This window comes from Melanostigma gelatinosum, assembly GCF_949748355.1.
Source record: "Melanostigma gelatinosum genome assembly, chromosome: 19".
Lineage (NCBI taxonomy): Eukaryota > Metazoa > Chordata > Actinopteri > Perciformes > Zoarcidae > Melanostigma > Melanostigma gelatinosum.
The window spans coordinates 22,415,033-22,430,032 of NC_136652.1; the positions used below are offsets into that span (position 1 = coordinate 22,415,033).

Consider the following 15,000-nt stretch of genomic DNA (forward strand, 5'->3'; position numbering starts at 1 on the left):
CTTTTTTTCGGAGAAGAAGAGCGGTGATTGGTTGAGGTCGGTGACGTCACCCGTATATCAGCCGGTTAATAAGACACACGGTTAGGCCGTTTGAACGGAGAGAGAGAGATGCTGCCGTCGGTGTTACCGGCTGGAAGCTAAAATAAAACGTTAAAAAGTGGAGACGGCTTCGCGTGCGAGTCCCTCGCGGCGTCTCTTTTGTCCCGGAACCACCACCATGGTTCAGCAGACCCAACATGGCGGAGCGAGGATCAACAGGACCGGCCCGGAGGAGGGCGAGCTGCTGGCGGCCTCGACGCGCTGCTCCGCTCCGCTCAAGAAGCCGGACTGGTGCAAAACCGCGACGGGTCACATCAAGAGACCCATGAACGCCTTCATGGTGTGGTCCAAGATCGAGAGGAGGAAGATCATGGAGCAGTCACCGGACCTGCACAACGCGGAGATCTCCAAGCGGCTCGGGAAGCGCTGGAAGACGCTGAGAGACACCGAGAAGATCCCGTTCATCCGGGAGGCGGAGCGGCTCCGGCTCAAGCACATGGCCGACTATCCGGACTACAAGTACCGGCCCAAGAAGAAGCCCAAGACGGACGGCTGCTGTGCGTTTCCTCCGGGGAAACCGTCGTCCAGCCGGTCCCCGGAGAAGACGTCCGTTAGAACCGTTAATAAAAGCCACGCTACCGCCGCGAAGAAGCTCTCGAAGAGCAAGAGCAGCAAGCTGAGCACCGGCAGCTCCAGAGCCAGCAAGCTACTCGTTAAACGGGAGTTTACTGAGGAGGAGGAGGAGGAGGAGCGGGAGCTTAAAGCCGAGGAGGAGGACCAGCCGATCGGCTACGGTTCCTCCAAGACGCCGCTGACCGGCTTGAGTCAGAGCTCCGCCGACGTGCACGAGCCGTCGGGTCGGCTCTTCTACAGCTTCAAGAACATCACACGGCAGAGGAGCAGCACCTCCTCATACCCGGCCTCCTTATCACCGGCCTCCTCGTCCCGGTCCTCGTCCTCGGAGGACCTGGACGACCTCCCCGCGGAGGAGAGTCTGCTGGCCGGCTTCTTCCACCACCACGCCTCCTCCTCCTGCTCCTCGGAGCCGTGGAGCTCCTCGTCCAGCTCGGCCAACCTGTCCCTGTCCCTGGTGGACAAAGACCTGGACTCGTGCAGCAGCAGCCTCGGGTCCCACTTCGACTTCCCGGACTATTGCACCCCTGAGCTCAGCGAGATGATCGCCGGGAGCTCGGACCTGGTCTTCACTTATTGATCAGTCGGGGACCGGGTCTGATGGGGGGGGGGGCCCGGTACCTGGACTCACTGTGGTACTTCTGCAAAAAAAATTTTAAAAATCCCCTCAACAGGGTTTTATGGATTTCGTTTTCTGTGGCTCGGGTCTGAACCAGAATCAGAACTATGCATTCTAATGAAGTCTAATATCAGGATAAACCTCTTTATTTATCCCCCTGGACCAGGACCACCGCTGCAGGACTCTTTTATGTGACTCCTCTTTAGTTCACATGTCGGGTTGCCAGGTCTGAGGCAGAACCCCCTAAACCAGCAGACTTTTGTTTTATATGACAGAACCAAACGTACCTCATCTTTCTATTCTCACGTATTTTTGTACATCAAAGGGTCCAGCTGTGTTTTTCAGGCACTTCTTCTTCTCATTGTGACTGACGATGACGTCATGATTTGTAACTTGAGAGCATGCGAGGGTTCCAATCCCGGCCTGCCTTGCTTTACCGCCTGGCTGTTTGAAGGCGTGTGCTGGACCGGTCCGGGTTGTTTGTGTGGAGACGTTCAGGACTTTGTGTTGTGAGTGAGGAACCGGATGTTTCTCTTTTTATCACATTAACGCACGTTTGTTAATTTTGTGCTCATTGTTTTTGTGCAATATCAAAGAAAAGAGAAATAAATGAAATGAAAGCGTCTCGAGTTTTGTGTGGTAGCAGAAGAAGAACCTGAGTTAACTTGTGTGAACTGATCCCCCGATCGGCTCCTTAAAGGGCCGGTACCGGTGCAGCCTCCACCAATCACAGACTCACGTTTTCACACCTTTAAAACTCTTCCGTTCCAGAGCTTTCTGCCATCGCGTCCAGTCCGGGTTCCTCCAGCCTTTTGTTTTGTTTACGTTACCCACAATGCAACGCTGAGTCTCGAGGGGTCAGGGGGTCACAGGGGCAACGAATGAGAGCTCAGTCTGTTTCAACTGCTGCTCATGAGGAGAGGATTTCTAGCTGAACAGTTAGCATATCTACCATTCTCCTGATGTAGCTACAAACAGCTAGCGTTAGCCTAGCACAGTGTTTCTAGCTCGTTGACAAATGTCCAAACTGTGTAGCCTAGCTTAGCACAAAGACTGAACGCAAGGGGAGACTGTTAGCCTGGCTCCATTCAGAGAGAGTCCACTTTACATGTTGTGTTAGCTTAGCTTAGCTAACAGGGTGTTGACTTCAGACAGCTTGGTGATGAAGTCAGCAGAACCAAGAAGAAGAGACTCAAAGGCGGTTTGTTGAACCTTTATTTGTGTCTGTGTGAATGAAGACGTCCTCACAGAGGAAGCAGCTCTGAAGTGCAGCGAACATGAAGCTGTTTACATCTCATGCTGCAGGACTTCAGTGTGAGAGCCGCTGCATCGCAGCCGCTGCATCGCAGCCGCTGCATCGCAGCCGCTGCATCGCAGCCGCTGCATCGCAGCCGCTGCGATGCAGCCGCTGCATCGCAGCCGCTCTCACACTGAAGTCCTCACCGATGGCCTCGATGACAGAGGAGCTCATTGGACCAGCAGAAGAACACACAGACGCGCACACACACACACACACTCACTTATATACAGAAGTACTCTTTGCCGATGACGCTTCTTTCTTGCATTGAGGTACTTGTACCTCAGTAAAACTTGTGAATACTTCTTCAGCGGATCAATGAGAGTCGAAGAATCAACGATCAACTTCCAGATTTTATTTCTTTAGGTTCACAACAGATTCACTGATGAAGATGATGAAGAGCACTGAGGAAACATCAACATGCTCCACTGAACAGATCTCAGGTCTGTTTATGTTCTGCATTCATTAAAGTTATTCACATGAATTCACTCATTGATCCGTTATCACTTATTTATTGTTAAATATTTATTATGAAATTAATTCACTGTATTTAAATCTTCTGTTCACACAATAAGATCAGAGACGATTATGTAATCATGTCTTCCTGTTGATCCAAACTTCAGAATAAAAGCCTCTGATTTTATTCTTTTGGCTCTCGGTTAAAATAAAAAAGACTGGAATATCAATATTCTAAAGATCATTAAATGTGTTAGTTAAAAACATAAAGAACATTAATATCCACTCGTCAACAAAAACACTGATTATTGACATCGGAATAAGAAAACATCTCAAACTATAATTCTATAATTCATATTATATCATTTAATAATATTCACATTAATATGATTCATTAATATTGACACTTAATTACTATTAATATTAGTAATTCATAATAAGATGGATTACTGTTAATATTAATATTCTACTGTAAATCTGTAGAAATAAAACTGTTTATTGTTTCATCTTCTTTCGAGTTTTAACTTTCACTTTTTTAGCTTCGTTTCACCAGAGTTCATCTGGACGGATCACAACAACAACAACAACAACAACAACAACATGCAGAGCTTCTACTGAGACCAGCTGAACGACTAAACTACCGTCCACCAGCAGATGCTCCTCCTCTGACTCATCAGAAACATTTAAACGTTGTTTTACCGACTCGTCAGCTTGTATGTATCTATTATAACATCTATGATATGGATTTATTCTTTTTACCAGATTAGACACATGTTTACTGTTTGGAGCTTAAACGTTACAGGAATGTAACCTCTGTACGTTAGCAGTTAGATAGCCGTTAGCTAGCCGTTAGCTCCTTTATAAGCAGCACTGCTCCGTGCTGCCGGCATGATGGGAATGAATTACGATATAAAAGGTCTACGTGTTTAGTTGGTTTTTCCATGTGTTAATTGCTCAGCGATTAGCTTAGCAATTAGCTACTAGTACTAGTATTCATACCGGTGTCGTGTTACTTTACTTTAAGGGGACTAGTATTCATACTGGTGTCGTGTCACTTTAAGGGTACTAGTATTCACACTGGTGTCGTGTTACTTTACTTTAAGGGTACTAGTATTCATACCAGTGTCCTGTTACTTTAAGGGTACTAGTATTCACACCGGTGTCGTGTCACTTTAAGGGTACTAGTATTCACACTGGTGTCGTGTTACTTTACTTTAAGGGTACTAGTATTCATACCAGTGTCCTGTTACTTTAAGGGTACTAGTATTCACACCGGTGTCGTGTCACTTTAAGGGTACTAGTATTCACACCGGTGTCGTGTCACTTTAAGGGTACTAGTATTCATACTGGTGTCGTGTTACTTTACTTTAAGGGTACTCGTATTCACACTGGTGTCGTGTCACTTTAAGGGTACTAGTATTCACACTGGTGTCGTGTTACTTTAAGGGTACTAGTATTCACACCGGTGTCGTGTCACTTTAAGGGTACTAGTATTCACACCGGTGTCGTGTCACTTTAAGGGTACTAGTATTCATACCGGTGTCGTGTTACTTTAAGGGTACTAGTATTCATACCGGTGTCGTGTTACTTTACTTTAAGGGTACTAGTATTCACACCGTGTCGTGTCACTTTAAGGGTACTAGTATTCATACCGGTGTCGTGTTACTTTAAGGGTACTAGTATTCACACTGGTGTCGTGTTACTTTACTTTCAGGGTACTAGTATTCATACCGGTGTCCTGTTACTTTAAGGGTACTAGTATTCATACCGGTGTCGTGTTACTTTAAGGGTACTAGTATTCATACCGGTGTCGTGTTACTTTACTTTAAGGGTACTAGTATTCATACTGGTGTCGTGTTACTTTACTTTAAGGGTACTAGTATTCACACTGGTGTCGTGTTACTTTACTTTAAGGGTACTAGTATTCATACCGGTGTCGTGTTACTTTAAGGGTACTAGTATTCATACCGGTGTCGTGTTACTTTACTTTAAGGGTACTAGTATTCATACCGGTGTCGTGTTACTTTAAGGGTACTAGTATTCACACTGGTGTCGTGTTACTTTACTTTAAGGGTACTAGTATTCACACCGGTGTCGTGTTACTTTAAGGGTACTAGTATTCATACCGGTGTCGTGTTACTTTAAGGGTACTAGTATTCACACTGGTGTCGTGTTACTTTACTTTAAGGGTACTAGTATTCACACCGGTGTCGTGTTACTTTAAGGGTACTAGTATTCACACTGGTGTCGTGTTACTTTACTTTAAGGGTACTAGTATTCATACCAGTGTCCTGTTACTTTAAGGGTACTAGTATTCACACCGGTGTCGTGTCACTTTAAGGGTACTAGTATTCACACCGGTGTCGTGTCACTTTAAGGGTACTAGTATTCACACCGGTGTCGTGTCACTTTAAGGGTACTAGTATTCACACCGGTGTTGTGTTACTTTAAGGGTACTAGTATTCATACCGGTGTCGTGTTACTTTTAAACGATACCCGGCCAGACAAGTCGTGATTTAACTTTAAACGTCCTGATTGGTTCAGAGGGTTGAGAGGCTCCTGGTGGACCCTCATGCTCTCTGTTCACGGGTCACGATGAGGTCACTATGAGGTCACGGTGAGGTAACCATGAGGTCACAGGATGAGGTCACAGGATGCTCTCCCGCTCCTCGCCGAAGGTGACGGTGTCGGAGGACAAGGTGCAGATCTCCGGCGGGTCTCCGGGTTTCAGGCCCCTCTTCAGGTGAACCACTCGGACGTTCTCGTTGTTGGGACCCGGCCTGGTGGAGGTGGAGGAGGAGGAGGAGGAGCTCGGGGAGAGGATGACATCACTGGAGGAGGAGGCGGGGTTAAAGGAGGAGGAGGTGGAGCCCTCTGCGGGTGGGCGGGGCCTGTTTCCCTGCTGGGCGTTGGTGGTGTTGTTGTTGAGCGTGACGTTGCTCGGCGTGCGGTTCAGGTTGAAGGACCTGGAGGAGGTCCAGCTCTCCTCGGGGCTGCTGCACTGCTCCTCGGAGCAGATGGACATGCGGGCGACGGCCGGGTCCTGGAGGCCGCTGAGGCTGCTGGGAAGTCCTCTCTTCCTGTCGTCGTCCAGCTCGATCAGGTCGGCCCTCTCCAGCTGAGACAGGTCGGCCTCCTCGTCCTGCAGCGAGTGGTTGGGCGAGCTCTCGTTGGACCGCACGCCGGAGTCCGACGAGTCCTTCTTGTCCAACATGGCATCCGACAGGTAGTCCTTCGCCTTCAGCGCCAGCGAGCCGCCGAGAGGCTTTGGGTCGACCGCCTTCTTTCCGTCTTTCAGCAGAAGAGGAGCGTTGTCGGACTCCTCCGACTCCTCGTCGTCGTCGCTGGTCAGCTTCCGGTAGCGCGGCCCGCCGCCGGCCTTCGTCTTCAGGTCGCCCTGGAAGAGCCCCGCCCCTTTCTCGGCCGAGGTCTTGCGGGTCATCAGGGACTTGGAGGACCCTTGGTCCCCCTTCTCGTCCTCCTCTGTGATGGGGTCCAGGGCGTCGCCGTTGGAGGTGAAGTCGGCGTTGTCTGCCGCCGGTTTACCACCGCCGCTCCTCTTGTTGAAGGACTTGCGTCCATCCTGCTCGCCACCGCCGCCGTCTTTGCTCTTGTCCTCCGTTGATGATGTCATGAACTGACCCGGCTGCGGTTGGACGGGCCTCTCCCCGGCGCTCCCCATCTCCACCTGAGCCATCTGGGCGATGTACTCCTGGTAGGCGTCGCGGTACTCGTCCTGCTGCCGGTCCGTCAGCCGGGAGATGTCGTTGGAGGACTCCTGGGAGTTCAGGCTGGTCATGCTGGCGGTGCGGTGAGCGCCCCCCTGAGGACAGACACCACAGAAGAAGAGTTCTATTGTTGGGACTGAAGGAGACGTGATGTCTGTATTCACTGAGCTCATGAGACAGTGTTCCTCTGGTGGGAGGAGCCTCAGGGATTACTTATTAAAATAAGAAAATAAATAAATATAATAAGATGAAATAAAATGAGAAAGTAAAAAATATATAAAATGTTTTTATTAAAACATTTTTTATAATATAAGGTAATAAAATAAAATAAACATGTTACAAAGAAATGAAATATAAGGTAGAATAGGATTAGTTAAGCTAAGATGATGGTGAGCAGCATGGTACTGGATGTTAACATGTTACCATCCACTGCGTGGCCCCCTGTCTCTGGGCCTCGTCCAGTCCCACAGTGCTCAGCTCCTCAAAGCTCAGGTTGAAGCTGTACATCGGAGACGCGGCCGCTCCTCCGTGGGACGGAGCCGACGCTCGCCGCCCCGCCTCGGTGGGACAGCCCACCATGCTGCCTTGCTCGCTGGCAGCTTCCTCGTGCAGCATCTGACTCTCTATGTGACGCATGTCCAGAACCTGCAGGAGACAGGTGACACCTGGACAGTCTCTCACTGAACTCTCAATATTTACATATGTTACAATATTACACCGGGGCTCTGAACAGCTGGTTACCATGTAGGCTAACAGGCTAACAGCTGGTTACCATGAAGGCTAACAGCTGGTTACCATGTAGGCTAACATGCTAACAGCTGGTTACCATGTAGGCTAACAGCTGGTTACCATGAAGGCTAACAGGCTAACAGCTGGTGACCATGTAGGCTAACGGGCTAACAGCTGGTTACCATGTAGGCTAACATGCTAGCAGCTGGTTACCATGTAGGCTAACAGCTGGTTACCATGAAGGCTAACAGGCTAACAGCTGGTGACCATGTAGGCTAACAGGCTAACAGCTGGTGACCATGTAGGCTAACGTGACGATGACTCACCGTGGCTCTGAACAGCTGCCAGTCTCCAAAGTTCATGCTCATCTCCTTCTTCAGCTCGTCAATGTTGCACTGAGATAGAACTCTTCCATTGACGTTGGCCTGGAAACCAGAAATAAACACCTTTTAGTGTCACATGACTCCTCCTCCTGCTCCCTGATGACCCGATGGCCGAGGCCACGCCCACTCACCTTCCTGATGGTGGCGCCGTACTGTCCCGTCATGCTCTGGTCGATGCCGTCGATCAGCCGCACTCGCTCACAGACTGCCTCCGTCGTCATGGAGCTGAGGACGGACGAGGAGGACGGACCCTGAACACAACACACACGCAGGTTCAATTCCCGGGACACAAACACACAGTAAGTACCAGTTCTATGAGGACATTAGTGATGTTATTACCAGGTAATAAACCACATAATGAAGCTTATTATTGGTATTAAATCATTAAAACACTAATAACTTTATGTTTAATATGTTTAATAACTATTTTATTTTGTAAAAGTAGTAAAACTTGTTTCTATCTCTCAAAGGAACGCTTAGTTTTGGTATTAATACATAAAAATGTCAAATAAAACCAGCTACTGACTAGTCCAAGCAAGGTGCATGCTGGGAGTTGTAGTGGGCAGAGAGAGTTAGTCTGATCAGGCAGGGAAGGAGTTAGGGAGAGTACCTGCTTCCTTTTCAAAGATGAAACCTTATACTGCAGACAGACAGACAGATGGACAGACAGGTGAGGAATGAAACATCTGGAAAAAGCTGACAGAAAAAGGTGAAAATGGTCTGAATGATTTCACTTTCAGATCATCAAAAGAAGAAAAATAAATCAACCCGTCGATTTAAAAAACAGGTTTTTTGACGTCCCTGAACGCTACGCAGCCCCACAAACCACAGAAGGAGACAAGACCGCAGTCGTCAACAGTAGAAGAAGAACAAAAAGCAGACGATGCTGGGAAGGTTTTTAAAATAACTCAATAAATAAATAAACAACACGTTTAACAATGAAAGTAATCATTAGTAAAATTAGCAAATGGGCTTCTATCCAAACCTGACAATAATTAATGGATAAAATGAATTATTATTAGTCACATAAATTGAGACACTTTGGAATAAATAAACTAATAAACCAGCCTTTGTTTGATTCTATATGATTCTGTTATTTTAAAAGAGAAAAGATGTGAATCAATATTGTGTCGTGTTTCTCATTTATCTCTTTAATTAACTAATTGATTCATTGATTCCAGTTTGTCTTAACGAGGCACCTTCGGTCCTCCGTACTCGGTGTCGTACTCACGGCTGGGACGTCCCGGCTGAAGGAGTGTTTGGGTGGAGCACGTGGGTGGAGGTGTGATGGGTAGGTGGAGGTCATGAGGGGGCGAGGCAGCTGGTAAAGGTGATGGGGGAAATATGGCTGAGGGGGGGGGGGGGGGGGGGGGGGCAGAAAATCAAAATGATTGGACCTCAAACAACAAGAAGGAAGCAAATAAAAACAAATGATAGAAAAAGACATGATAGAAGGTGGACCAGGTGAACAGGAAGCTGTGACATCACAGCTTTACCTTCCACTCAACCAATCAGATGAGGAGACCCTGTGAGTGACATGAGCAGGCGTGGACGGAGCCGGGACTCACCCTGTTGTAGAAGGGGTGCTGCGGTCCGGCCATGCCGCTGTAGTAGCTGCTGGGGGGGGGCGGCGAGGCCACGCCCCCTCCCCCCCCCAGTGGAGGAGGGTTAAAGGGGCCGATGAAGGAGGCGGAGGGAGAACACGACACCTGGCTGTACATGGAGGTGGGGCGGGGCTGGGCCTCCTGCAGGGGGACAGGGGGGTACGGGACCACACCCACATTCATCTGGTCACGGGCAGCACGAACATCTGGATCACAGAGAGAGAGATAACATCTGGATCAGAGCGAGAGAACATCTGGATCAGAGAGAAATAACATCTGGATCAGAGTGAGAGAAATAACATCTGGATCAGAGTGAGAGAAATAACATCTGGATCAGAGGGAGAGAACATCTGGATCAGAGGGAGAGAGAGAACATCTGGATCAGAGGGAGAGAGAACATCTGGATCACAGCGAGAGAGAGAACATCTGGATCAGAGCGAGAGAGAGAACATCTGGATCAGAGCGAGAGAGAGAACATCTGGATCAGAGCGAGAGAGAGAACATCTGGATCAGAGAGAACATCTGGATCAGAGAGAGAGAGAGAGCATCTGGAACAGAGAGAACATCTGGACATACCTGCTATGATCTCCCTCAGTTTGGGGTCCAGGTTCACGGTGCAGGGCAGGAAGGTTCGGATGTCTCTGGATGTGAGGACGGGGGTCCGTGAGGACAAGAAGACCTCAAAGCTACGAGCGTCTCCATCAATCTCCAGCAGAGGCTCCACGTCTTTGGTGGTGGGGATGTTCCTACACACTCTGAGAGGAGGAGGAGAAGACACACCTCTGTACTACTGACAGTGGACCACGTCTCTCTGTGGGACTCATCCAATCAGAGGCACACTCATACACATTCACTCTCTCACACACTCACTCTCTCACACACTCACTCTCTCACACACAGAGAGTGTGTGAGAGAGTGAGTGTGTCTCACACACTCACTCACTCACTCACACACTCACTCACTCACTCACTCACTCACTCACACACATTCACTCACTCACTCACACACTCTCTCACTCACTCACTCTCTCACACACTCACTCTCTCACACACTCACTCACACTCACTCACTCACTCACTCACACACTCACTCTCTCACACACTCTCTCACACACTCACTCTCTCACACACTCACTCACACACTCACTCTCTCACACACTCTCTCACACTCACTCACACACTCACTCTCTCACACACTCTCTCACACACTCACTCTCTCACACACTCACTCACTCACACACTCACTCACTCACTCACTCTCTCACACACTCTCTCACACTCACTCACACACTCACTCTCTCACACACTCTCTCACACACTCACTCTCTCACACACTCACTCTCTCACACACTCTCTCACACACTCACTCTCTCACACACTCACTCTCTCACTCACTCACTCACACACTCACTCTCTCACACACTCTCTCACACTCACTCACACACTCACTCTCTCACACACTCTCTCACTCACACACTCACTCACACACTCTCTCACACTCACACTCTCACACACTCACACACTCACTCACTCACTCACACACTCTCTCACACTCACTCACACACTCACTCTCTCACACACTCTCTCACTCACACACTCACTCTCTCACACACTCACTCACACACTCACACACTCACTCTCTCACACACTCACTCACTCACTCACTCACTCACACACTCACTCTCTCACACACTCTCTCACTCACACACTCACTCTCTCACACACTCACTCACACACTCACTCTCTCACACACTCTCTCACTCACACACTCACACACTCACTCACACACTCACACACTCACTCTCTCACACACACACTCACTCACTCACTCACTCACTCACTCACTCTCTCACACTCACTCACACACTCACTCTCTCACACACTCTCTCACACACTCACTCTCTCACACACTCACTCACACACTCACTCTCTCACACACTCTCTCACACTCACTCACACACTCACTCTCTCACACACTCTCTCACACACTCACTCTCTCACACACTCACTCACTCACACACTCACTCACTCACTCACTCTCTCACACACTCTCTCACACTCACTCACACACTCACTCTCTCACACACTCTCTCACACACTCACTCTCTCACACACTCACTCTCTCACACACTCTCTCACACACTCACTCTCTCACTCACTCACTCACACACTCACTCTCTCACACACTCTCTCACACTCACTCACACACTCACTCTCTCACACACTCTCTCACTCACACACTCACTCACACACTCTCTCACACTCACACTCTCACACACTCACACACTCACTCACTCACTCACACACTCTCTCACACTCACTCACACACTCACTCTCTCACACACTCTCTCACTCACACACTCACTCACACACTCACACACTCACTCTCTCACACACTCACTCACTCACTCACTCACTCACACACTCACTCTCTCACACACTCTCTCACTCACACACTCACTCTCTCACACACTCACTCACACACTCACTCTCTCACACACTCTCTCACTCACACACTCACACACTCACTCACACACTCACACACTCACTCTCTCACACACACACTCACTCACTCACTCACTCACTCACTCACTCACTCTCTCACACTCACTCACACATTCACTCTCTCACACACTCTCTCTCACACTCACACACTCACTCACTCACTCACACCCCCTCACACAGGGCCCTCTGACCTCTCGTAGATGGTCTTGAGCGTGGCCTGGTCTGGGACTCCGTCGGTCTCCTCCAGGTACAGGATGAGCCAGGACGTCCTGTAGGGCCACTGCTCCGTCAGGTTGATCCAGGACGCCAGGCGGTCCCAGTTGAAGGCGATCTGATTGGCTCTGAGCAGGCGTCCCGTGACGGACACGATGTTGAGCAGCCTCCTCATGGTCTGAGGGCTGATGTCACTGAACCAGTCCTCCGTCACCATCAGCTTCGTCAGGTCGAAGGACGTCTGACGGGTCACAGAGCGCTGCACCTGTCTCCTCCGGTACGTGTCCTGAACACATGGTCACATGATCATTATTATGTCACATGATCACCGTCAGGTGATCTGAAGTACTGCATAACTACTGTAGTTGTACACAACTTTCACAGACTATTAGACAATTTTCTCTGAATGAACGTGAGGAAACACACTCACACATACTAACACACACACTCACTCACTCACTCTCACACACACACACACACACACACACACACACACATACTAACACACACACACACACACACACTCACTCACTCACTCTCACACACACACACAAACACACACACACATACTAACACACACACACACACACACACACAAACACACACACATACTAACACAAACACACACACTCACACATACTATCACACACACTCACACACACACACACACACACACAAACACACACACACACACACACAAACACACACACACACACACACACATACTCACACACACGCACACGCACACACTCACACATACTCACACACACACACATACTCACACACACATACTCACACACACACACACACACACATACTCGCACACACTCACACATACTCACACACACACACACACACACATACTCACACACACACACACATTCTTACACACACACACACACACACATACTCACACACACGCACACACTCACACATACTCACACACACGCACACGCACATACTCACACACACGCACACGCACACACTCACACACACGCACACACTCACACATACTCACACACACACACACACACACATACTCACCCTGCGGTTCAGTGTCGTCTTGCTGCCAAACTTGGTTAATTCTCCTAAACTGTGCTGAGACAGTTTCCTGTCTAACTCCTCATGCCAACCTACAGAGAGAGAGACAGAGAGAGACAGATACAGAGAGACAGACAGACAGAGACAGATAGAGAGAGACAAACAGAGAGAGAGAGACAGACAGAGAGACAGAGACAGACAGATACAGAGAGACAGACAGACAGAGAGACAGAGACAGAGAGAGAGACAGACAGAGACAGAGAGAGAGAGACAGACAGAGAGACAGAGACAGACAGATACAGAGAGACAGAGACAGAGAGAGAGAGACAGACAGAGAGACAGAGACAGAGAGACAGACAGAGAGACAGAGCCAGACAGACAGAGAGACAGAGACAGACAGATACAGAGAGACAGACAGACAGAGAGACAGAGACAGACAGATACAGAGAGACAGACAGATACAGAGAGACAGACAGACAGAGAGACAGAGACAGACAGACAGAGAGACAGAGACAGACAGACAGAGAGACAGACAGACAGAGAGACAGAGACAGACAGACAGAGAGACAGACAGGCAGAGAGACAGAGACAGAGACAGACAGATACAGAGAGACAGACAGACAGAGAGACAGAGACAGACAGATACAGAGAGACAGACAGACAGAGAGACAGAGACAGACAGATACAGAGAGACAGACAGACAGAGCTATAAGTGTCTCTACTGTGACATCATCTGTTCTTCATGATTCATCACAAACATCAGATGTGAGTGATGTCCCCCCCTACCGTCTGCGTCCCCGTTGCTAGGCGCCGTGCTGCACATCTTCCTGGTGGAGGACAGTCCTCTGCTGTTCAGGAAGACGGGCAGGTGGACGATGTTCCTCATGTAGTCGTGACCGTTGATGTTGGAGTCTCTCAGCACGCTGTTCAGGTTCTGGTTGATGGCCTTGATGATGATGTGAGGGTCGCTGGCAAAGATGGAGATGAAGGGGCCTTTAGAGAACAGGACCCGGACCTGAGGGGGACCAGCAGAGACCAGGAGAGACCACGTTAGACCAGAGAACACGTTAGACCAGGAGTCTCATCTTCACTCCGGGCCACATCAGCATCATGGTCGCCCACAAAGGGCCGGTTGTAAATGTCACCACTCGTAACATATTGTTAAATAACTCTGCATTCACAGTTTAAAGTAGTCTTCAATGTGCTCACAATACATTTCCATGTCAAATGTACAGTAACCAGCCAAAGAGCTGCTTCTATGTTTAAGTATCTCATCATTTTCACTTTCTATCTCATAATTATGACTTTCTATCATAGTTATGACTTTCTATCATAGTTATGACTTTCTATCATAGTTATGACTTTCTATCTAATAACTTCAACTTTCTATCTCATAATTTCGACGATGGGGATATTTTTATTATTATTAGTCTGACTTAAAAAAAAGAAGAAAAAAAAGATTTTTTTATTTTTTGCTGGCGGATTCGCGGGCCACATAAAATGACGTGGCGGGCCGGATTCGGCCCGCGGGCCGGGAGTTTGAGGCCCCTGCGTTAGACCATGTTAGACCGTCTACTGGACCGGTCTATCCTCCAGGAGAAGGAGGTAGAAGAGGAGGAGGAGGAGGAGGAGGAAGCAGATGTAGAAGAGGAGGTAGAAGAGGAGGAGGAAGAGGAAGAGGAAGAAGAGGTAGAAGAGGATGAGGAGGTAGAGGAAGAAGAGGTAGAGGAGGTAGAAGAGGAGGAGGAAGAGGA

General features: G+C 48.8%; 2 protein-coding genes across 3 annotated transcripts in view; one reads left to right on the forward strand and one right to left on the reverse strand.

Moving 5' to 3' along the window:
* The first annotated feature begins 127 nt into the window (after positions 1-127).
* sox11b (SRY-box transcription factor 11b) lies at positions 128-1,821 on the forward strand. Its single transcript, XM_079291446.1, has one exon. The coding sequence runs from the start codon at positions 218-220 to the stop codon at positions 1,250-1,252; it is 1,035 nt and encodes a 344-aa protein (XP_079147572.1). The 5' UTR covers positions 128-217; the 3' UTR covers positions 1,253-1,821.
* A 1,159-nt stretch (positions 1,822-2,980) lies between these two features.
* kidins220b (kinase D-interacting substrate 220b) overlaps positions 2,981-15,000 on the reverse strand; it is a 30,509-nt gene continuing 18,489 nt past the window's right edge. The window contains exons 19-28 of one of the 2 annotated variants that reach the window (XM_079291422.1): positions 14,033-14,261; positions 13,250-13,338; positions 12,184-12,491; positions 10,065-10,243; positions 9,453-9,694; positions 9,116-9,232; positions 8,016-8,135; positions 7,828-7,926; positions 7,196-7,417; positions 2,981-6,867 (exon numbers count right to left, since the gene is read on the reverse strand). In XM_079291422.1, the coding sequence (XP_079147548.1) occupies positions 5,692-6,867; positions 7,196-7,417; positions 7,828-7,926; positions 8,016-8,135; positions 9,116-9,232; positions 9,453-9,694; positions 10,065-10,243; positions 12,184-12,491; positions 13,250-13,338; positions 14,033-14,261 (2,781 nt within the window). In that variant the 3' untranslated portion in view covers positions 2,981-5,691. The remainder of the gene's footprint in view (positions 6,868-7,195; positions 7,418-7,827; positions 7,927-8,015; positions 8,136-9,115; positions 9,233-9,452; positions 9,695-10,064; positions 10,244-12,183; positions 12,492-13,249; positions 13,339-14,032; positions 14,262-15,000) is intronic. The other variant, XM_079291423.1, reaches the window with a different exon arrangement.

Excerpts from the sequence above, each read along its gene's own strand:
- sox11b (XM_079291446.1), top strand. The coding sequence starts at position 218 with ATGGTTCAGCAGACCCAACATGGCGGAGCGAGGATCAACAGGACCGGC.